The 22,355-nt window shown below is 39.0% G+C and overlaps 3 protein-coding genes across 6 annotated transcripts; all 3 read right to left on the bottom strand.

Moving 5' to 3' along the window:
• Window positions 1–385: 385 nt before the first annotated feature.
• LOC135675647 (transcriptional corepressor LEUNIG-like) lies at window positions 386–12,504 on the bottom strand. 2 transcript variants are annotated; one of them, XM_065186000.1, is made up of 19 exons: window positions 12,358–12,504; window positions 12,054–12,249; window positions 11,591–11,688; window positions 11,389–11,498; window positions 10,236–10,550; window positions 10,063–10,148; window positions 9,698–9,785; window positions 9,556–9,631; window positions 9,182–9,231; window positions 7,791–8,105; window positions 7,484–7,672; window positions 5,327–5,569; window positions 5,099–5,216; window positions 4,871–4,995; window positions 4,609–4,758; window positions 1,886–2,041; window positions 1,602–1,718; window positions 1,121–1,327; window positions 386–761 (listed from the first exon to the last, which is right to left on the bottom strand). In XM_065186000.1, exons 2-19 carry the CDS (start codon window positions 12,083–12,085, stop codon window positions 618–620), a joined length of 2,619 nt encoding a protein of 872 aa, XP_065042072.1. In that variant the 5' UTR covers window positions 12,086–12,249; window positions 12,358–12,504; the 3' UTR covers window positions 386–617. The 2 variants fall into 2 exon arrangements, with proteins under 2 accessions (XP_065042072.1, XP_065042073.1); XM_065186001.1 differs by having other exon boundaries at window positions 4,871–4,980.
• A 1,468-nt stretch (window positions 12,505–13,972) lies between these two features.
• LOC103986673 (probable sodium/metabolite cotransporter BASS2, chloroplastic) lies at window positions 13,973–20,052 on the bottom strand. Of its 3 annotated transcripts, none has more exons than XR_671810.3 (13): window positions 19,304–20,052; window positions 19,096–19,201; window positions 18,800–18,923; window positions 18,630–18,671; window positions 18,384–18,497; window positions 18,233–18,295; window positions 17,317–17,444; window positions 16,251–16,332; window positions 16,082–16,133; window positions 15,359–15,456; window positions 14,888–15,049; window positions 14,332–14,462; window positions 13,973–14,241 (listed from the first exon to the last, which is right to left on the bottom strand). XR_671810.3 is itself a non-coding variant. In XM_009404741.3 (13 exons), the coding sequence occupies exons 1-13, from the start codon at window positions 19,464–19,466 to the stop codon at window positions 14,164–14,166; spliced, it is 1,302 nt and encodes a 433-aa protein (XP_009403016.2). In that variant the 5' UTR covers window positions 19,467–20,050; the 3' UTR covers window positions 13,973–14,163. The 3 variants fall into 3 exon arrangements, 2 of the variants coding, with proteins under 2 accessions (XP_009403016.2, XP_009403017.2); XM_009404741.3 differs by having other exon boundaries at window positions 14,332–14,421; window positions 19,304–20,050; XM_009404742.3 differs by lacking the exons at window positions 15,359–15,456; window positions 16,082–16,133 and having other exon boundaries at window positions 14,332–14,421; window positions 19,304–20,050.
• A 1,500-nt stretch (window positions 20,053–21,552) lies between these two features.
• On the bottom strand, window positions 21,553–22,072 carry LOC135677937 (protein CHLOROPLAST VESICULATION-like). The gene is made up of 2 exons (XM_065190341.1): window positions 21,972–22,072; window positions 21,553–21,892 (listed from the first exon to the last, which is right to left on the bottom strand). Exons 1-2 carry the CDS (start codon window positions 22,070–22,072, stop codon window positions 21,553–21,555), a joined length of 441 nt encoding a protein of 146 aa, XP_065046413.1.
• Between the last annotated feature and the right edge of the window lie 283 nt (window positions 22,073–22,355).

The following is a 22,355-nucleotide window of genomic DNA, read 5'->3' as shown; positions in this document are numbered from 1 at the left end:
AAATGATGATGTTGACAATAAAGATGCATTTTTGAAAGGTCAAAACAGTTTACATCTCTTAAAAAAGGCCTTCAAGAAATCCACCTGAAAGGCTATCATGAATTCCACCTTAAAGACCTTTTACCCAACTTGAACTCAAACATAGATACAAGCAACTCTGATTGTGGAAGCTCAAAAAGACAGTAAAGATGCTTGTAATTCTGGATAAGAAGATACAGACAGGGGACTGACATAGGGATATTAGAAATCCATCTATCGCTTGACCAACAATGTTTGAGAACAAGAGAGCTTATCCCTCGTGTTTTCTTTGCTAGTTGAAATCGTTGTATGATACAACAACCATGTAGATGATCGGAAATTAATCAAATCGCACCCGGGCAAACGATAGCAGACCAAGCAGAAACCAATGAATGGGATACAACACCTGGTTAATACAATATCGGTTTAACTTAGTAATTGAGACAACCTAAGATAATATAACATGAGATTTCATCATATCTCACAGAAAACTACAGTCTTTCTCGACGCCACCACCTGATGTCAAACATGAACAAGGAGATTGCAGCCTCTGCAGTAAAGTCATGGTCACTTTACAACACCATCAGCTAGCTCAGAGGTCACTTCCAGAGCTTGACATACTTGTCATGACTTGCAGATGCTATAACTCCGGTCACATTTGATACTGCCAGCGCTGCAATCAAGCCATCGTGTGCAGTAAGAGTCATGGTCTTGTTCTCATTTATGTCCCAGATTTCCAGCGACTGCACAGAATCAATGACTTAGGTTAGCAGTCATTTGATCGTTTCCATCACAGCACAACTTCAAAAGATCAACAAATAAAACATATGATACGCAAAACCAAACCTCTCCCTAACTATCACTCTACATGCTCTAATTAGGACAATTTCTGTTCCTAAAATTCCGAGGTGATCTCATGCCCATGCTACATGCATACTCTTTTGATGCAGAATCTGCTTTATTAAGGGTGGAGTAGATTTATAGATAGGTACTAAGAATGGTGCAAATTGAATCAGAGTGCTATTTCATGTACAATCTAGAAATCACATGATTAGATGTACAGATGAAAGCGAGTACCACTAGTAGTTAGCAGAAAACTTACCCGGTAACTACCGATAACAAGAAATGATGGATAGCTGGGGTGAAACACACACGAGTGAAATTTATTTCCATTACAACTTAACTCTTTCATACATTCCCCCTCACTTCCCAAGCCAAACGACCAAACTCTGACCGAGTCTTCACTGACAGAAGCCAGACAATCACCTGAAGAGTTCCAGCAGATGGAACCAACATGTTTTGTATGTCCCTGTAGTTGAACAGTGATGTCAATAGACTACAATGCTGTTTGGATAACACGGTAACAGAAGTTTGAAATGATCAAGAAGATATGGATAGTAAAATGGTGAAAAATCTGCATAAACTAGAGAAATCAAAAAATAATACTCAGAAGAGCATATACTTGATTCCCAATCTAATAACCCTCACTAGTGAAACTGTCATGTGCTTCATGTAACAAACAGATAGTCAAGAAGTTTGATGTACTTCATTGCATACTTGAGGTTCCAGATATGATAACCAACCTGTAGTAAATGTCTGCGAGCTTGTGTCTCAACATCTAGTATGCATATGGTGTTCTCGGCAGCAACAGCAAGATACCTACCCTGACGAGGTTGAAACCTCATTTGAGTTGTTCCACCCTGTGTGCACAAAAAAAAAATTGAAATAGCAAGTGGAAGAATCTTTAGATCAAAACGAACACAAGAAAACCCATTCAAGTGTTGCATTGGTTACTTTACCAAATAATAAGAGGGATTTCTCAGAAATAATTTGAGCAAAAACAAAAGACAATAGCACTGTTTCATACCTTAAAAACTCCGGCACAGTTACCATTATTTATACTCCAATAACGCATTTCTCCATCGCCATCACAAGAACAAATGAGATCCTCTTTACTTGGGTGAAAGTCGAGAGACATGACAGAAGCAGAATGGCCAGTAAAAGTCCGTAGTGAATAGCCTGGCTGTAGCCAAACAACATGTTAAAATAGCTGAATAAAGATAAAATCAACAACCTGACAAGAAAATAAAATATCGACATTGTACATGATGGCTAACAAATCACAAAATTCTTCTGCCTCTCTGAAATTCCTTAAGACCAGATTGCTTCAGACTGGTCCAGTCAAGGGGTGTAAGACATTGTTCTTTGTTCAGCTGGTTTTACAAAAAGAAGTTTGGTGCAGCAGTATCATTGTTCAGAGTCAACCAAAGTGAAGATTGTGATGACCAAAACCTTAATAAACAAGATTCCTAGTATTTTTTAATCTGCCATCAGGAGCAACTTATATGAAGTCTGACCGAGAGACAAAATAAATTTCAGATAATTTTCTCCCAATACTAATCCAATATTTACTAGACAGAAGTGTGATAAGGTACTTCTAAGATCTTCTATAAAAGATGATGGCAGTTGTGCAGGAGTGGCCATTTTTTGTCCTGGTAGAGCAACTTGAAGGATATTACTCTCCTTGATATGACTATCCAGTTCCTGGTGCTTGACAATAAGATTCACTGAACATACCAGACAATAGAACTGGAGGGAAAAAAAAAATTCTAGCTAAGCTTAATGCAACGACTTCCTCATAACAATAAAATAACTTAGAAGAAGAAGATTAAGCAACATATTCTCAAGAAACATACAAATGGGGCATCATCTTATCTAGCATTTGCCAACTCATGGTCATATATCTATATTATTCCAATGGGATAACTCCTTGCAAAGCTGTAATATACTTGACCTGGACTAATAAACCTCAATAATATGTTGCGTGTAATATACCCATGAGAAAGATGATATTAACATGTGGTTGATTCCACTGTTAAACTTTGCTTATTGACAATTAAGGTACTCTTTTTTATTCCGTAAACGTTCATACTTCATAGAAACAAAATTGTGTGTGGAAGACAATTTGAATGTGCAAATTGACAAATTGACAAATTTGTGTAATCTAAACCACGTTTCCTTGTGATTATCCAATTTTATATTTTGGCAACGTTTATAATAGGTACTATAAATAATGAATTTAAATAATCTTAAATAACTAAGAATATTGCCTTTTACAAAACTTAATGATAACAAAGGATCCATGTGGCTCATCCCGAATAGTTGGGACATTACAGTTGTTATTGTAGCATGTCTTGTCCTAGTTCTATAAAATTTTCTGCGATTATTTAACAAAGTTTCATCTATAACCGTGTTAAGCACTCAACCATATAGTCTCTATATATCATTGAAAACCACATAAAACAAGTATCATGCTACATCCTCGTTATTGCTTGTTTTTGTTCAACAATGACAAGTAAGAGAAATAATTTGTAGTCTAGCAAAAATAAAAAGTTTAGCCCTTTCCTTAAAAGAAACCCATTTTCTCTTTTCAAAGATACCATTTGACAATATTTCCTTATCCAAAATAACCATTTGTTGATGATCTCAGACATAACTAAATGCATCCAAGGATGAGCTTGTCTGAAGCTGGATTGTGTGTGGGTCCAGTGAAGTTTGTGGAAGGTGTTGCACGGGTTTTGACAAGACCAGGTCATCACAGTATGGACCCCAAGTCAACTAGTGTGCCAATACACACTTGGAAACACATAAGACAGACCAATGGCCAAGCAGCTGGCTAAAAGAACAGTCAGTACGTCTTGGTATGGCATTAATGTATGTCATGTTCATTGAGTTTAATTACTCATGGTGATCCATTCATACTATCCCTTCCAATAGTATAATTCTTCCAAGTCTAATATACTGTGGGTTATCTTTAAACTCCAAACTAAATAGCGAAAATAGTCCAAGGGATCATTTGTCTAATTGCATCACATAGTTGTACTACAAGTAAACAATGTGAAAGTCCTCCAGTAGATAGATATCCATCACAAAGGACAATTTACAAATGAATAAAAAACCGCCAATAATATCTATTACTCCTTGGTGGTTGTCATTGACTTAAGAAGTTACAAAACTTCAGAAAGATTTTATTATCACACTGGAGGAAACACAGGGATAATATAACTTTTGTTGACAATATGTGGGAAACCTCAATGCCCTAACCTCATTTTAAGCCAAACCAACAATTATTTTCTGCATTCACTAGTTTTAGTATAAAGTATAAACATCAATTCAGGAAACTGGCAAAAGATACTACAAAACTTATTATTTATTCCATCACAGATGCTAAGTTATATGAGACAGATTTTGATAGATTCAGTTATTTACAGATTTTAACTCAATCTAACTAAACCTACTAGCCTAATAACTTTTACAATGTCCTAGCAACATGAACCAAATACTATTAAGTGCAAGTTATTACGATAGGCAATTCATATATTATCATTGTAGATCTTGAAATATCACAGAGAGAATGAAATATTTGTCCAGAAGTGATAAAGCAACAGCATACAGAGCAGAAATGAAAGTACGAGTGCATACATCTAAAAATATTCCTAACAAACCATAATGATGTCCAAATGACAAAACAGATGTTTTTAATAAAAAGTGTTGCATTATAGCATGAGAAGTGAAGCACTTAAAACTAACATTATCAACATCCCAGACTCTGACAGTCTTGTCAAATGATGAGGTAGCTAGGCGTGGCATGCTAGGACTAAAACGAACATCAGTAATCAGCATTGTGTGCTCCTCCAGTGTTGATTTGAGTTTTAAATCATCAGCATGCCACAAAACAGCCTGCATGACAAATCAGTCACCTTAAGTAGTTGTACAGATTTCACCATCAAGATGGGAGGATATGACTCCTAATTAGTAACAAATGATTGTTGGGCCATCAAATCTCTTTGACCTTTTTATCATGGCCTCCAGTTGCAAGGAGCTTTCCATCTGAGGAGAAGTGGCAGCAAACCACTTTGTTTGTACTTGCTTTGGCTGATGAGATCTCATTAAACATGAAACCTGAAAGAGCAATTGCTGACATCAGACAGAGCAAAGCGGTCATTACACTTACAAATTTCAACCTAATTCATGTATCTGAGAAACATGAACAAAGAAAAAGATCGAAGAGATATAACACCTTTTGCAGAATCCATAGAGCGACCAACCACATCTCTTGGATCAGCATCATCATGAGATAGAAATGACTCCACATTATCATCCAAAGAAGCATCCTCCACAAAACGATCCATGTCAGCCTGCAAGCCAATTACTTTGTCATCTAACCATCAAAATGTAGTACAAATAGATCTGAGCAAGGTGGGATGTCAATGATCAATAAGCAACAACAATATTCCTGGAAAATTACCAACTGGTTGGTTGGAGATGTCAAAGAACCAGGCCCATCACCAAACATAACCAAAGGCTTAGATGAGCCACCATTATGTTGCAATTGTGTCATTGATATCACATCTCCTGGTGTATGAGTTGATGGTGTTGAGGGTGCAGAGCTTGGAGAAGGCCCAGCTGTATTTGCAGTTCCTGAGCTATTGGCAGGACCTGAGGATGACACAGGCTGTTTTCGTTTCCGGCCGGTTTGATTATTTGAAGTCTACAGTCCATGAAAAACTAGTTGCTACAAGTTAGAGGAAAATAATAAACATTTCAATATTTAAATGGATCTGAAATTTTGTGATTCACTTAAAGCAACTTCTTTTCTTTTTTCACACTCTCAATAGTACAAAAAAAAGGTCAGGACAGCCAGATTCCATAAGTTACTTCTAAAATCGAACTGATCTGATCCAACAGAGCAACCAATCATCTAAACAAACTAGTTATGCTGATGATCCAATAATCTAACTGACCATTTAATCTGATCTATGCCTATGATGTAGGACAAACTCTTATGTCAGTTATAATTTAAGATGAGCTATAATCTAACATATAGGACAAGTTCATGATAAGAAAGTTTTTTTCTTTGGGGATAGAGAAACAGAAGAAACATGAAAGAGATAATAATAGTGAAAGATAGTTATAAAAAAAGACAGTTTAGATCAGGGATCACCGTTTCGCCCGGACCAGTATGAAGCAGGCAGCGTGTACCAGTCCGAGCATTGACCGGTACGCGGACCCACCCCGGTCTGGTTCGCCGCATTAGAGAAGTGGGAAACCCTAATTCCCACTTCTCATGTGAGCACCGCAGATCGCGAGCGTCATCTCTGATGCTGCAATCGATGCTTCTCACGCAAGCGGCTATCAGACCGGGGTGCGATCATTACCTCATTGCACCAGTTAAGTCTTTCTCCTCTTCCTCTTCCTCCTTCCTCTTCCACCGCTTCCTCTTTTTCCCTCTTTCTTTCTCCTTCCTCCATTGTCCCTTCCTCTTCTCCCTTTTTTCTTCCTCTCTGAAACACCGATACTTACCGGTGTACTGTGTCAATACACTGGTACAGATCGATATGTACCGCCCCGACAAATCTCCGAGTTGGCTCTGGTACCCGATTTGATAAACCCTAGTTTAGATTCAGTCCTACTCAAGATAAAATCTCTCAGCGATGAAAGGCCCACACCTATCCATATCTCGCACATGGATGATGAAATTATATCATCAAGAAAATAAATATGACCTCATATCACTCAACCTTTCCCAAATAAAGAAGACTACAAGAAAGAAATTGCATCCCATACATAAGAAAAGAAATAATCATTTCATCTTTCCTTCTTAAAGGATGATGCATTTTCAAATTTTATTTACCAGGCAATCTATCAAGTGTTTGCAGGAGCTGTATGCCAGTCCCAGGCTATGATACAGCACCATTAGAATAGCAAGTGTCAAAGCTGGACCCATCAACGTAGAGGAATATGGCCAATGCAGCTCGCATGTGATCATCAATTAATCACTCAACACAAGAATTGGTTTTACCAAAAAAATAAAATTATTCTCCGGTAGTAGGTGAGAGCAATGGTAGTTTCATCATTTCACAGAATAAATAAATTTTTTAGGTTAAGGAAAATTCAATCAAGAATTTGGATTTTTTAGACAAATCTCCATTTCATAAAATACAAAAAAGGGCCTAAACATCAAAGGCAAACTGTTTTTACACTAAAGCAGAACTAACCATGCAGTCCTAACCTTTTATCTTATTAGCATACGATCTTCGGCATTTGTATCATGAGCTCCTATTTTCAGATTATAACAACAACATGAGATGCTTAAAGATTCTGTATGTGTTTCATTTGTCAAAAAATTCACAAGGAGAGTAACAAAAAACTGATTATAACCCTAAGAAATAAAGACGGAAAAGAAAAAGATATTAACAACCAAGCAATAACAGAAAATCAAGTGAAAAATGTGTCATCTAAGCACATCAAAATCTCAATATGACAGATCTGCTTCAGACATTATAGAACTATAATTGAAATTTTCACACTAGTGAAAACCTTCACAATCTTTATCTGTCTCATATAAACACTAACAACAGATTAAAAAAAAATTGTCAGTGCCAATATAAGGTAAAAGATATACCTGATCAGTCCCTCTAAAGGAATTTGACATGCTTCCATCAACTGTCATACTGGCTGTTCCAAGTTTTTCCTGATGAAGAAGGTGATTTGAATTTTGTGATTGATGACTTGAAAGAGCATGTTGTTGAAGCTGCTGCTGCTGTTGTTGACTGCTGCTGCTTTGCTGTCGTGGCTGCAACTGAGCTATTTTCTGTTGCAAATACAAAAAGAAACAAGATTTAGACGGTTGAGATTTTTGTTTTTATCCATGCAATCAAGTAACGGTGTGAAGAATGAACTATAATCATTGCAGAAGGAAAAGCTGTGACCTTTATTAGCAAATCTGAATCTGTCCGGGACATTAGAGGACTTGGAGTTTGCATGGAAGATCCCACATTTGGAATGACATCATTAAGGGCATTTGACTGGCCATCCTTCCCCAAGACCATGTTCCTGTTATGCAGAAGCATTCTTAGCCTTCTGTTATCAATATCTGCAGCTGATGGAGAATTCAGATTTTGCTGTGCCTGAAGCAGTAGCTGCTGTTGATGCGGACTTAGAAACTGGAGTTGATGAAGCGACTGAGGTGATTGCATAAATGACTTTTGCTGTTGCAAAAGCCCTGGACGAATTTGATCTAGACCCTATAAGTTGAAAAAGAATTAAATGTCACTAGACATATTTTGCATTCCAGTAATATACCCAAAGTCCTAATCGAAGAGTCCAACAAGAGAAACACTAAGCTAAGCTGATCCCTTCATCCAATAAACACAGGAAACAAATAGATATACAGCCATGCTGCCATGCACACAAATATGTAACTAGATCATTGCATAAAAGGTACCCAGAATGTAACCTCAACATATCTTTAATCTGAGGGCCCTCATTGCAAATTCTCTTTGGCTCCTTTGGAAAAAATCATGATGAACATCTATAACGCAACCACCAAATCCAACCATTCACTCTATGGAAAGCTATTGGTATCGCCAATGATTATATTTCTTCATTCAGAATTCTTAAGAGGATGCAGGGAGGCCTAAGAATCCTTGTAGGAATGATTCACCTGCTAGTTATAGTTTGTTGTTGGAATGTCATGGGTCCTCCAAAACTAACACAAGACCTGCAGGAGTTGGTTATTTTTCCAAGAATTTCCCAGGACAAAATATAGCAGCTGAACGCCGTACTCACAAGGCCCAATCTCCTACACAAGAAGGAAGTTTGGTAGCCAAAGAAGGCCCCTTTCAGAGTTCAGAGAGAAGGAATTGCAATTCGTAGGTAAAATCAGACTCTTTACAACTTATCCACATCCCTGACCATTTACAAGAACCTTGGTGGTCTTGAAGAGTTTGCTATAGACATTTTCTATGAGGCACAGAATGTTAAGGTTATGCAACAGCCTCATATTTCTATGTCTTGTAATCAATCTTCTCATGACCTAGCTAACCTACGTAGAACACAGGAAATGCCACGAGTGCGAGGACCTGAAGATGCTAGCAGGTGCAATCACTAATTTTGGGTTTAAATTTGAACTATGCGTCTTTGATTGAGTGAAGGTTATGTTTTCTTTCTTTCAAAAAAACACACAAACACACAAGGCAGAAAAAGAAGAACATATTGCATAAATTTTCGAGTATGGAAATACACAATTTATTTACAAGAAACAAGTATAACCAACAAGAATTAGGATTTCCGGATTCAGATATCACAAAGGCATACTTACATTCAGGGGCCAGCCTTTCAGAGTCAGATTGTTGCCAGCCTGATTAGGCCCTGTTAGAGGAGTATTTACAATCAGTTCATATGCTCTACAGAAGAAACACTGAGTTAATCTGGAAGTGTTTTAAAATAAATGGTGTTTGGACATTAAGTAACACAAATGGTCACTTGGAGAAGCTAAGCATATAAATATGTTACTTCCTCACACTACGTATCAGAGCCCCTTGAAATTAGCTCAAACAACATATTAAATCAGAAGCATGCAAGTAAAGAATCTAGATATGAAATTAGAGACAGCAACCAAAAAAGCCTCGAAGAATCAACCAAAAGGCAACATAATTAATTTTACAAAAAAATCAAACTTTTAGAGGAGACTACCTGGAACTCCAATTAATGAAGCATCAGGACCTGCAGCTCTGGGGTTCAGAACTGGACTAATCTCACTCTTTATGTCCTGTTCATGTTAGAATTATAACATTAGCAATACATTGTGAAACAATGTCATGTTTATAAAACAAACCTGTGATGATCCAGGAAGCTGTTGATTCCTAGCCTGAACCTGCTGCAGAGGTCCTGATAGACCACCAGCCGAACCATGCAAAACATGCCTGAAATGGAAGCATTTCATGACAGATCTCAAAATCTATTTACAGCACTTTAAATCTAAAACTAAGCACCAGCAAAAGCATGCACAATAACCAGTAAACGGTTCAGAAATGCATAGGTATTAAACGGCACAATTTGCACAAATGCATATCAGGACAATATACATGGGTCTTGGTATCTATGTCTGTGTTGACATAGACATGTAATTATCAAATAAAAGTGCAAAAGTCTGCTGCAAACTGAGCACACACTAATTTCAAAATTGTTAAGTGAGCATACCCTGAAGGTTGTCCAGGGGCTGCAGCTGACTTCAGCAGGGAAGCATGGTTTGGGTCCATGACCTGACCCACATTTTCACCAAATCTCTGCAAAAAGAACATAATAATTTGTCGATAACATGGAAGATGCACATCTCAATTCTCAAGGGAAACAAAACCATCATTCTGGAGCACCTTAATCGATGCCTCGTCCAAAGAATCCCTTTGAAGTGGCAACTTCAGCCGTTCCTCGTACATTTTTGTTGCCAAGGCATTAGCTGTTCCAGGATTCTGGCGCATCAAGGGATCAGCACTGACAAGCCCACTGGCATTGCCATTCAAAACCTGAGATCCCTCTCTACGCTGTGGCTGCTGCTGTTGTTGATGCTGATGCTGATGCTGTTGCTGCGCCTGCCTCTGCAATAAAAGTTGTTGTATTTGAATTTGTTGCTGCTGCTGCTGTTGAGATGGTTGCTGCAGTTGCTGCTCTCTTGCCTTTAGATGTTGAGTCTAGCAACAGAACCAACATGGATGTTCAGACTAAAAAGATCACAGGCAATCTATTTTATGGACCAGCACTTTACATATATACATATATATACATAAATATATATAGGCATGTATCTGTGTGTGTGTGTGTTTGTGTGTCAGGTTCCAGAAGATGGTGGTAGCCATAAGCTGCAACTTTTTTCTCATGTCACTTCTTGATTGAAAACTGTGTGCAAAGTTTCTCCAAAATAGTATAGTGAATTCCAAATTGTTATTTTTATTGTTCTTGCTGCTAGCCACCCAGACGCTGATGGGAACCTTTTGCACTAGGTTGCCCTTGTTCTTATTGCTTCCACTGTCATTGAGACGGTTGCTGTTGTTGCTGCTGTATTTCTTTTAAAACTTGAGTTTGGCATCATAATTCAACTTGGATGTTTGAATCAATTGCCATTAATTACATTAAACTAAGGGAATACAAACTCTATTCCAAGGATCAGCATACAAACTCTATTCGTGGGCATCTTTATCATTTCACCTTAAATTTCATCTAAGAAAACCACCTGGCAAAAGCATTTCTGGTAGTAAGACAAAAACAGGAGGAAACTATATCTTCCAAATTGAGCTTGCAGAATCACTGTTGTTAACTGGAATGTTTGTGTAGGTCCTCTGACAACAAATACAGACTAGACAGTAACAGAATAGTTGGGCCATGGCCTTGAGCCCCAACATGCTCCAAAGTAGGCACTAGAGACAACAAGATTAGCACAAGCAAAGAGACCCAGGTAAATGAGAGACACTTTTGTCAAGTCTTCATGAACTTTTAACACAACATACTGGGACGAGAATTAGAGAATATTACCTCGATGTAAGAGGCAGCAGCATCAGAGTGTTTTTCGTTTGTCCTTGCAATAAAAATATCCCAGAACACAGACCACCACTCGAACAGAAAACCACCAGGAGCATCAATAGCTGAGAAAAGGCCAATCCCAGTATTCAATCTATGAGCGGGAGAACTCCAAAGCATAAACACCACAAGTTCCATTAAACGCTACGCAACCTACCCACTGGATCCGACGACACCTTGGCTTCAGCTTGAAAGGACTTTGCAGTCGCCTGCAGGTCTCTCTTCATCAAATAATCGTAGATGTACACATCCAACCTGGTTCCCCAGTATCAGAAAAACACCAAATTTTCCATCGGTAGAAGAAAAAAAGGGATGCAAAGGTGCCCACAGAACAAGAAAAAACCAGATATGGTTCACCGTGAAGCATGTCTTCAACAACAACAACAACAACTCAGAAGTGCAGAGAACTAAAATCATCAGGAGCAAATCCATTCGTTGGTAATCGAACAACGAGCAGACATCCAAAAAAAGCCAACAAGGCCGATAAAAAAAAGAGTTTTTTCCAGAAAGAAATCGAGGAAACACATCACGCTGCTCGAATCCTGAAAAAACCCAAACGAAGGACCGAACAAAGAGGGGAGCAATCAAGCGAGTCCATAGCCTAACTAAACAAAACTCACATCTTATCAGCTTCCCAATTGGTCTGCGACATGATTCCAGGACCAAGTCCGCCGTTTTCCGAGGGCTCAAATCTCGCTCGATCCACCGGCGGCGAGATGTCACGGCGTCTCCGCTCGGCTCTGCTTCCGCAGCGAACGGCAACGGATCAAATCGACAGACCACTCCTTCCCCCCTCTTTCTCCTCCCACCCAAACCCTAAAGATAACGGAAATCATACAAGATATAGGATTAAAAAAGAGAGAGAGAGAGGTCTTAAAAAGAAGTTGAAGATTAAAAAAAAAAAAAAGAATACTATATAATTACATATAATAAAAAAAGATCAACTTCCGTGCCAGCGTAGCAGCTCCTCTAGTCTGATATGAACGACAGAAGTACATCAAAAAAGAGAATGACCAGAAAATAATGCTTATTCTCCAAGACCGAGGCCTCTCTTCTTCGGATGGTAGTAGTGGACGATAGTGCGTGCAATGCACCATTTATCGGTCTGGGAAGAGTGCGGCCGATGATGACCCACCCGCTATGCCTGCGAAGGGGACAACAACGCGCTGTGTGACATTGAATTCTTTCTCCTTTTTGTGGTGGGATAAAAATGAATCCTTGCCGTTCATTCAATTATGTCCCATTAAATCCGCCTCTCATATGACAAATTACGTGTGTTACGGAGTGGTCCGACTTTGACTCTGTGATGTATTATTGAGAGAAGTCCTCTATCTAATTGCATGTCTAGATTAGTCGTTTAGCTCTGTCGTAAGGACAAAGTCACCTGTCAACAAAAGCGACCTGAAACCAATGGTTTTAGTGTCTTTAATTATTATTTTTTTCTTTGCGTGGAGCCCCTTTTTTTTTTTTTTTTTTTTTTTTGCTTTTCTCGAAAGGTATTCTCATTTTTTTTATTTAGTATATTTATTTCCTCTAATATCCTAAATGTCTCCCCTCCCTTCGCTCGTCATCCGGTCGAAGCTCGTTTGATTCCATATTTATTTCCTTTAATATCATTGTCACTCGTTATCTCGTCGTGAAGCTCCTTTGATTCCATATTTATTTCCTCTAATATCATTGCCACTCGTCATCTCGTCGTAAAGCTCCTTTCCATATTTATTTCCTCTAATATCTTTAATCGTGACTCTTTACTATTACATGATGCACACAATCACATTCTCAAAGTTATGTCTCGTCCTTTCTCACACTGTTTGTGCACAGACTATTCTTCTCCTTCTCATCTTTTTCGATCTTCATGCTCTCTTTCTTGTCCCTCACCTTATCACCCTTGTGAAGAAATGATAGAACCTCAGGATGGGATAAAGACGATAAATAATGACAAAAGATACGTATGACATTGGAATAAAAAGAGATACAAAAAGCTAAGAACATCTATTTTTTAAAAAATAAACAAAATAAATTCACGACAGTTTAAGTTCATAATTGAAAATTAATGTCTATTTACTCCTAATCAGTCCTTCTCACATCGAAGTCGACAAATGGTCTGTTGCTATGGGGCTCCCTCAGCCACGGATAGATTCCAAACCACCATCCCTCAAACACTGCTAAGCGATCACTCACCAAACTAAATTGTTTTTTGGCAGAGATCGAGAACTAATTCTGACAGACATTTTGTAGAAAATGACTGCGCCGTATATGCTTACTACCTGTAAATTTTCATGCATATTTTCCTAATTTTCTAGCTGTGAATCAGAAGCCTGAGAGCAATTGATTCGAGAATATATCCGACACCTTCTTCACGTGTATTTTTCCGTCAGATTGGATCATGTTCGAGTTTCAACTTTCCCATAGCAAATTGTAATTGGCCCCATCGATCGAAGAACGCTCATCGACGTTGGATGTGATAACAGCATCACGTAGTGCATCATCTATGGATACAAGTCATTGTTAACTTTGAATGAATAGAAGGCATTTAGAATAAACCAACAATGATCTACGATGGGCAACCATCTGTGATTTATTCAGATTAATAGTTTTGCAAGTTCAGGATGATCAAATACTACGAACCGAACAACAATCCGAGGGGGATCAGAGATGCTAGTTATGCATCTATAAATAAACAGCTTCAGGCTTTTAATGGCAACCAAGAACAAGAATCAAGCAGTTGCCTCACTCTTTGAAGTCATCTTTGTCATCGGCAGGAATCGGCTTGTTCCTCCAGAAAACAGCAAGAGCACTCCCACCAAGCTGTCAAAATATGAAGATGAAGTATGATTAGTCACCGTAATAAAATGGTTAGAGAGTGCATGCTGATGAGGTATCAGGTGAAAGTCATACCACCATGAAGACAACGCTGACAGCTGAAGGGGTGGCGACAAGAGGATTTGTGAAATGCTTTTGGGCAAGCAGAAATCCTAGTGTGGAACTCTGTGCAAAGACGTGAAAAGGATGTACAGAAAATCAATACTCTGTGCAAAGCAGAAAAAGAGAATTTTTCAGTAATATTCTCGTAGCATTCTCCATAAAGGCTCTTCTAGAACGTAAAGATCCGACAAAAATCAGTATCTAGAATTGATAACAAACAGAAGAGAGAGGTTAACAGTTGTTTTTCTCTTTACCAAAAGCTAACACTAATTTTTCGCTTATGATATGTGCAGTTGAAGAGAAGCCTTTGTTTTAAGCCACTAAAGAGATGAAGATGTTTGCAAAATACATTCCCTTTGCATAGTCTGCTAGTATAACTACAAGCAGAACAAGGTGTCCAAGATAACTGCTGTTATGAGTGTTAAAATGTTTAGAATATTGCTGTAGAATCTTGAATTTTTGTGAATATTGAGTCCTGAGTTGGCACAAGTATATTTATCTTTTGTGCAACTTAAGTACATAAGTGTACCTGCATTCCACATTCTATGGAAATGGTCCGAGAAGTGGATTCCCCAAACGATGACAATCTTGAGAACCAATAGCCAAGAGCAAAGGCTGCAGCATGAAGGAGAGCTACAGGAACAATCAGTTGTGCTCCTTGAGCTTTCAAGACTTCTGCAACTTGTCCAATCTATCGAACAATCAAATAAGAAATTATCTCTCCAAGAAAAACAGCAATTAAAGAAATACTTCAACTGATGCACAACAAACTAGGATTTGCTGCATTAAAAATGTTCTCCAAAAAGTCCCTTGTAAGTACGAAATGACTAATAATGCCTTTCTGATTTCTTCTTTGCTAATTTTTCCTATAAGACTAAGCTCAGTAACAATAAAAAATATTAATATCATTAAAAGGCCAGCAATTCACACTTTAAATCAAATTCAGAGTTTCAAATATGTGACCTCCTCCATACTGACTTGAATCCACTGATATACTTACAGGGCTTGCACAGAGCAATGCAGTCAGGATAACCCCGATCAGTGGTGTAAGTGTGATCATTCGCTCAGTGAACTTCGGAAAATACTCATGTGACAGTACTGTCCAAAGAAGAATCCATTGCGTTAGTTATCAGTTCTGGAAGACTACAAGCATAATGTTTAACAGTAAAACATCTTTTTTTCTAAAAAGCTATATTTTGAGATTTATCTATGAATTAGACCCGAATACATTATGTTTATAAAACTAGATTGATAAATGATGTATCAGCATGAGTGGCTACAATTCTATTCAAAAGCAAAATAAGTTGTGCTTACACTACCCTCATGATTCTTCCTCTGAGTGGAGATCCTCTATGGTACAAGGCTCTGGTCCAGTGTAAGGAACCATCAGACGGGACATGTCAACACTTATGGAGTGCACCGTCTTTGATGACAATCCAGACAATGCACTAAAACCTCTAATTCTAGATTGATACGAGAGATCGAAAGCTACAGAGTAACTTGACTGTTGCAGAGTGGCAAAGATCAGAGAAGGGAGAGGTACAAGAAAGAACATGGACTTAAAAAATAGGGGTGCATGTGGCGAGGAACAAGATTATATTATAAGATTGACATTTTTTCCCATGCAGGTAACTGATTTACCCACTCATGCTGATGTTGCATGTTTAAGCTCTACTTTAAGAATATAATGATTTTTAGATGTGTCCCAAAAGAGAACTGTTACCTCCAACAATAGTGGGCACCAAAACCACCTGAAAAGTACTAATGGCCAATCCCTGAAGATAAATGTTTAGGTTCTATAATCATACTGTAAATTTGTTTAATACACAATATGACAATTGTTAAAACCACAAGATATGTTGGTATCTAACAAGAAGGTAACTTTTCCTTACAGCTGCATCAACGGGAACAAGCTGACCGGCAAGGAGCTTAGTGAGAAGAGGTGTCATGACTATAGCTCCAATTGTTGAACAACTGAAAGATTTCAAGAGCAATGATTGTTACCATGGTGGCCAGATTTTCAGTAACCTTAATTATTTGCAAGAGCAATTTCAGCATAATAAAGAAAAGTAAACATGAAATTCAGACTAGCTTGGTGTATAAAGGTTATTTCTAGGAATGACAATGTTAACCTGTGTATGAAAAAGATGGAGAATTATCCAAGCATGGCATCCAAATCTTAACACAAACTTAGCAACACATGATGATAAAGTTCCTCATAGAATGTGCATCCATCGATCAAATAAAAGTATCACTAACATAGCAGTTTTCAGTACCCTTAATTGAATCAATGGGTTATTCAGTCTCAGTCAAAGGATTGCACTTGTCAGGAACTATCTTGGCTTTTCAAATAGCAGACTATAATTTTTTTTTTTCTTCAGAAGAATTTATGACATTGGACAGTTAACACTCATCTTTCATGATGTCTATGTTTCTCGTACACTGACAATCAGCAACAGAGGGGTAAAAACCCATACATCATGGGTGCCTGAGATATAATTCCTGATCAAAAAAAGAAACTATTCACTAGACATAGATTCCCTTAAACAATTAACTTATTTTGTTTGAACCAGATACTTGCTTGTCCTGTGCCCACTCAATAGAGTATCAATAGCTCATCCAGACAATTATTCAAAATCCATTGCAACTTGTACTTCTCTTGCATGCATGGAACTTTATGAACAAAGAGCAGAGAGTAAAGATAAAAAAGGAACAAATACCCTCACATAGGCAACAAAATACTAAACTTTTTTTTTGTCAAATGTCTCAGTGACATAACAACTTGTATAAATTAATTTTGTGCTGCTCATAGTAGCATCAACAGATGTCTTGAGAAAATGGATCCAGTGTCGGACCAAGAGACAATATAGGTTCTTAGATTATTTTGCAGCTCATAATGAGGGTCATCAACATTTTACTCTGGGTATAAGCTATTAGATAGCAACACAGAAAACTTACATTGTCATTAGGACAGAAAGTGCAACATTTCCTTTGGATATATAAGTCGCCACAATGGATGCTTGGCCTCCAGGACAACATGATACAAGAATAAGACCAGTTGCAAGAGGAGCAGATAATTTTAATGTCTGCAGCATAAGGATTAGTGGTATTCAGCACACCTAATTTGATGCAGCACACCAAATACAAGACTAGCCAGACCCAATCTGATGCAGGTTAACCAAAGACACCAATTCAAGTTGTCATTTGTCAGCAACCATGATAAAGCAGAGGCTATATAACAAAACTAACTTGTGACGCCATTATAAAACTATGCTGGTCTTAGCTTTTTTAAGTTTTACCATGTTAAAACGCTTTACGTATGTGAACCGCAATATGCTTGAGAACTTTCTTAAATAATTTCGTGACAAACATTCTCATCTTTCCAAAACTATTCAATATGATAGAGGAGAATTAAGATAAATTTATTGGTTTAAAATGTCCAGGATGGAAGGCTTTGTGAAGGTTCATTTCTTGCAAAGCTTGAATTTTCTAATGTTCCATTTCAACCCTTTATAAGTTACTGTGTTATTTGGGCCAAATGTAGAATGAGATTATTTAATCTATGCTACATGCTAACTTTTAGTTGCTTATGTTCATTATTAGAATATGATAATGGCTAACTAGTTCAGAAATCAAGGAAATAAACAATATGCTGACTATATGTGGCTTGCTCTAATTCATCTGAGGTTTACTATCAGTTTGCGAGAATAAAACATGAGTTTCAGCTAAGATCAAACAAAAATCTGAAGGATAATCTGCATTTGCGTCATCTCTTGGATCAACCTTTAATGTCTGAAACCATTGCTATAGATGAAAAGGAAGAAAGAAAAAGTGCTGTTTAAACTTAAGATTGCCAGAGATAATGTGTCCATACCATAGCAATAGTGAAGCCTAGCATAGGTTTGATTAAATATTGTGCAAGGAATCCTACACCAACCTGCAAATAAAACACAAATAAAAGATGTGTGATAGTGAACATCAACAAATAATCTCCCTGGAAGAATCCAAGAATTGGAGCATCTTACCGTCCATGGGTTCCTCAAGCATCTCCTGAAATCCTCAAATGTGAGGGTCAAACCCATGGAGAGCATTAGGAATCCCAAGCCCACAGTGAAAAGGTCTGTCTCCAACCAGGTAACCTATAGATGGAAACTCAGAGTCAAGAAGTTAGAAAGCTATTGTACAAGAAATAAAAATAGGAACATTATATAACACAAAGAACAAAAGCTAATCCAAATGCAAATGGCACTAATGGAGGGAATATATTTTACCATAGATGGCTTGTTTATGCCAATGATAGTGCCTAGCATAACCTGTCAAAGTAAAAGGAGTTAATTTTGATAGCTTCACTCCCTGTAGCTTCAATATGAAAGCTGAAAGCAAGCTCAGGAATGCAGGAGAGGAGATTGATGCAGTTTTAAAGAGAACAATTAGATCATACCCAAACAGGGAAAAGAGTGGTAAGTAGCTCAATTATCCTCTCATATTGGCTCATTTCAGCCACAGGACTATTCAGTATATCCCCAGAAACATTTGCTTCAGCTTTGCACAAAACTTGTCTGATCCTGAAATATTAGTCCCCGATGAAAAGGGAAACCCAGCATCAAACAGATTTCTAGATTCTAGACAACACTACAGTGAAGCAGCAAAATAATAATGGTTCATTTCTGATTTTGCATCTTAAATTGATTGTTACCCACATTATTCATAAGGTGAGCTAGATTAAAGGGTACATACCTCAGAACTGGGATGATGGTAGACGTCATCGAGTAAGCAGAGGCATCGTTCCTTCCTCCTCCTCCATTCGGCATCGACGATTCACTCACCAAGACTGCTTTTTGTTCTTCTCGGACGATCGATTTGAAACAGAAGAAACATTGAGTACCATGTTGGTGGCAGCCCAAGACAGAAGAAGACCGAGTTAGAGGGACAGGGGAGCGCGTACCACGACGGGGCTGGGGCCTGCAACGGGCAGGGGATGGCGAAAGGCAGAAGCCCTTGGCGTACAAGGCGGGGCGCGACTGAGAACCGCAGTCTCTATGGAGGACCCGGGAGATGGAGGCAACAGAGGAGGAGGAAGCCGTCGCCGTCGCCGTCGTCGTAGCCATCGATGTAGCGGCCGAGTAAGAGGCAGGAAATCCTTCCGTCTTCCGTGGAAGCGAGGAAGAAAGGCCGGAGGCCAAATCAGCGCCCTAGTCTGCCGTAGAGCGAAGAAGGATAACGAGGAAGCCACGCGTCATGACACGACGCTTACTGCCAGGAAACGCCGTTCGTCTCCTACGGGTTGGGGTGGTGAGAAATTTAGGGACCACCCCCGTGACCGCCACCGCACGATTGCCACGTTCGTGACGCGAACTTCGATCTCGGCTGCACCAGCGACGAAGTTTTGGTCGCACACCAACGCAACAAAGCGTGCAACCCTCATTTCAGCCATGGCCGCATTGATTGAAGTGTTGTAGGCAAAACTTGCACTCTTCCTCTCCTGTAGGAGACCCGATACCAGAGATAGAGATGGGTGTCAAGAAGGTCCCTGGCCGACCGATCTCTGCGTCGAAGCTCCATCTCGCTGTCACGGGTTGCACGTCATCAGGGCACCCCTCGCAGCTTCTTCTCCCCTCGCCACTTATCGCTACAGGTGACGGGCGGCTTCGCCGTGGAAGCGAGGCTGACCTTTCCCCCTTCGATCCGCTCCACAGGTCTTATTCGAGCTCATTTCTAACTCAATTGAAATATATAATTGAATCACACTTAAATCAATTGAATAGACATAAATATCATCAAAAGCTTAATTCTCCTTCATGTTATTTTATAAATATCTTCTGATTAAAAAAATATGAGCTAATTAAATTATCTCATATAATTAGATGTTTTTAATATCTCCGTTTATACACTTAAAAATTTTATATTTAAATATATATAGGTATGAAAGCGAAATATCTAACTTCTATCGATTTTACCGATAGAAGCATGAAAATAATGAGTAAAAAGATAATTTTAATATCTCGATTATGTTTTCGATGATGACGAATGACGGTACTATTAGGGTTCACGAGTGACAGTTATAGACGAGGAGAAAGAGCAATAGTAAAAAGTGAGATGATGAGTGAGATGTCGAAGCTTTGTATTTGCATCGATGCCGCTTAACATATGCATATATGTCGATGCAGTTGTGGATTATCGGCATCTACGTCGTCGTCACTCTCCTTTTTCATCCCCAACATTCACCCGACCCGAATAACGTCACTTTCCATCACTACCCAAAATATAATTGGAACATTAAAATTATCTTTTTGTCTATCATGCTTGTATTGATAAAACTGACGATATTAAAATAAATAGAGTTAGATGTTTTATTTTCAAGATTTTAATATAAATTATTTAAAAATGAGGATTGGGATGTTAAAGAATAATATATAATTAACCCCCAAAATTATATTTTATTCAAACATAGACTTCTAACCTCACTTATTTTGGCTACATGACTATGATCTGCAAACCCAGTCCGATCTAAGCCGATCAAACGCACGAGTTATGAGATCAGATTGAATCCATTTGCCGAGCTGAATCTGACTAAGGTATCGAAGACAAACCAAACTTCATTATTATGTTTATTTACATAAAATATGTACGTTCATACATAATACTAAAACACGTTTCATTTTAGATAACGGAACCCGAACCCCCGCATCCAGTAAAATAATAGACGCAGATCCAAATCTTTGCTTGAAGGATCTGTGCACCGCGAAATTAGATTGGATTTGTGTTGGATGCCATCCTACTCTTGGAAGATGGTCAAAGGGGGAATAGCATATTTAGTTTGCAGAAAAGAAAAAGGAAGTCTCCGTTTGTACTACATGTAGTACAATAAACCCCAGTGTACCGCATGCTGACATGTTGGATATTTTGGTATCTTTTGACCCCACATGGATATGGACTTTTGTTGCAGACGATCTTAAATCTGATACCCCTTTCTTTGCTCTTTATTTTATAGTTTTGTAATGAAAAAAAATATTATTGATTAATGATCATTCGATGTATTCTTCGATATGAAAAAAGAGGATAGATGCTAAGTTATATCTTTCTATAATATTATTATTATTATTTTCTCTTTCTTCTCCGGTCAGTCGCTGTTAGGCATTCGTTCAGAGGAGGAATTCAGTCAGAAACAAAAGGAAAAGAAAATATGTGTGCACGCTACAGAGAGAAGCAACTGCTTCTGTAATGGATGAATGATCCGATCACAGGAGCAGCCGTGTGATGCCCATATGCTACATGTCCATCGGATCTCCGGCCACCGTAAGGCCGGGGAAGGTTCTCCGGCATTATGTTCTCCAAAGAATTCGCGTGCCAGGGTGGGCACCTCCTCTTGTCGCTCCATCGCATCGCCATCCTCACTTGTGATCCCTCCACGGCTCTCAGCTCTCCGGCCAGCACATTTCCGTCGCCTCCTCCGAGCCCCACGGTGGATCCGATTATGACGCATGCCGCCGTCGCGACACACCGGCTTCGCCAGCGGACCTCCTTCCTCTCCGACCTGCACGCACGCATGGTCTTCTCGTTGACATCAAAGACCGATCGATCCAAGCACATATGAAATCATCTCAGTTACTTACCCTGGAGCAACAGTGCTACTGCTACTGGTCTCGTGGAGAGTTGTGAGCTTGGGAGGAGGAGGAGGAGGAGGTCTGAGGCAGGAATGCACTGAGATGGCCATCGTTCCTTCGATCGGTTCCTGTTTGCAAGGAGGACCTACGCGTGTTGCGTGTGTGTTTATGGCTGGATTCGATGGCTTTGCGAGGTCTACTTCGATGGTTAAATAGGGACTGGGGACTGAGGACTGGGGAGGTCGACGGTCAGACCACGGTAGGTGGTGGCCGACGACACTGACGGTGGATCTTGGCAGACGGCACGTGGCCTCGCTCCTCCAAACGGGACGGCTTCTCTTGCTTGCCGTGTAAAAGTTACCCAATGGCGTGCGAGCTTAGTCGACACCTCGG

The sequence above is a fragment of the Musa acuminata genome, chromosome BXJ1-6, assembly GCF_036884655.1.
Source record: "Musa acuminata AAA Group cultivar baxijiao chromosome BXJ1-6, Cavendish_Baxijiao_AAA, whole genome shotgun sequence".
In the NCBI taxonomy this organism is placed as follows: domain Eukaryota; kingdom Viridiplantae; phylum Streptophyta; class Magnoliopsida; order Zingiberales; family Musaceae; genus Musa; species Musa acuminata.
The sequence above is the reverse complement of the archived record's forward strand: the minus strand, read 5'-3'. Positions and strand labels throughout refer to the sequence as shown.

What these genes read in the sequence shown, in the direction of transcription:
- LOC135675647 (XM_065186000.1), bottom strand. Translation starts at nt 12,085, where the DNA reads ATGTCGCAGACCAATTGGGAAGCTGATAAGAT. An exon ending in AATTGGGAAGCTGATAAGAT is followed by an intron (nt 11,689 to 12,053) that starts GTGAGTTTTGTT and finishes CTGGGGAACCAG; the next exon opens with GTTGGATGTGTACATCTACG. An exon ending in AGCTTCCTGGATCATCACAG is followed by an intron (nt 9,632 to 9,697) that starts GTTTGTTTTATA and finishes TAACATGAACAG; the next exon opens with GACATAAAGAGTGAGATTAG.
- LOC103986673 (XM_009404741.3), bottom strand. Translation starts at nt 19,466, where the DNA reads ATGGCTACGACGACGGCGACGGCGACGGCTTCCTCCTCCTCTGTTGCC. An exon ending in TAGGCTTCACTATTGCTATG is followed by an intron (nt 17,445 to 18,232) that starts GTATGGACACAT and finishes CTTATGCTGCAG; the next exon opens with ACATTAAAATTATCTGCTCC. An exon ending in CATTGCTCTGTGCAAGCCCT is followed by an intron (nt 15,050 to 15,358) that starts GTAAGTATATCA and finishes ATTGTTCGATAG; the next exon opens with ATTGGACAAGTTGCAGAAGT.
- LOC135677937 (XM_065190341.1), bottom strand. Translation starts at nt 22,072, where the DNA reads ATGGCCATCTCAGTGCATTCCTGCCTCAGACCTCCTCCTCCTCCTCCT. An exon ending in AGTAGCACTGTTGCTCCAGG is followed by an intron (nt 21,893 to 21,971) that starts GTAAGTAACTGA and finishes GCGTGCGTGCAG; the next exon opens with GTCGGAGAGGAAGGAGGTCC.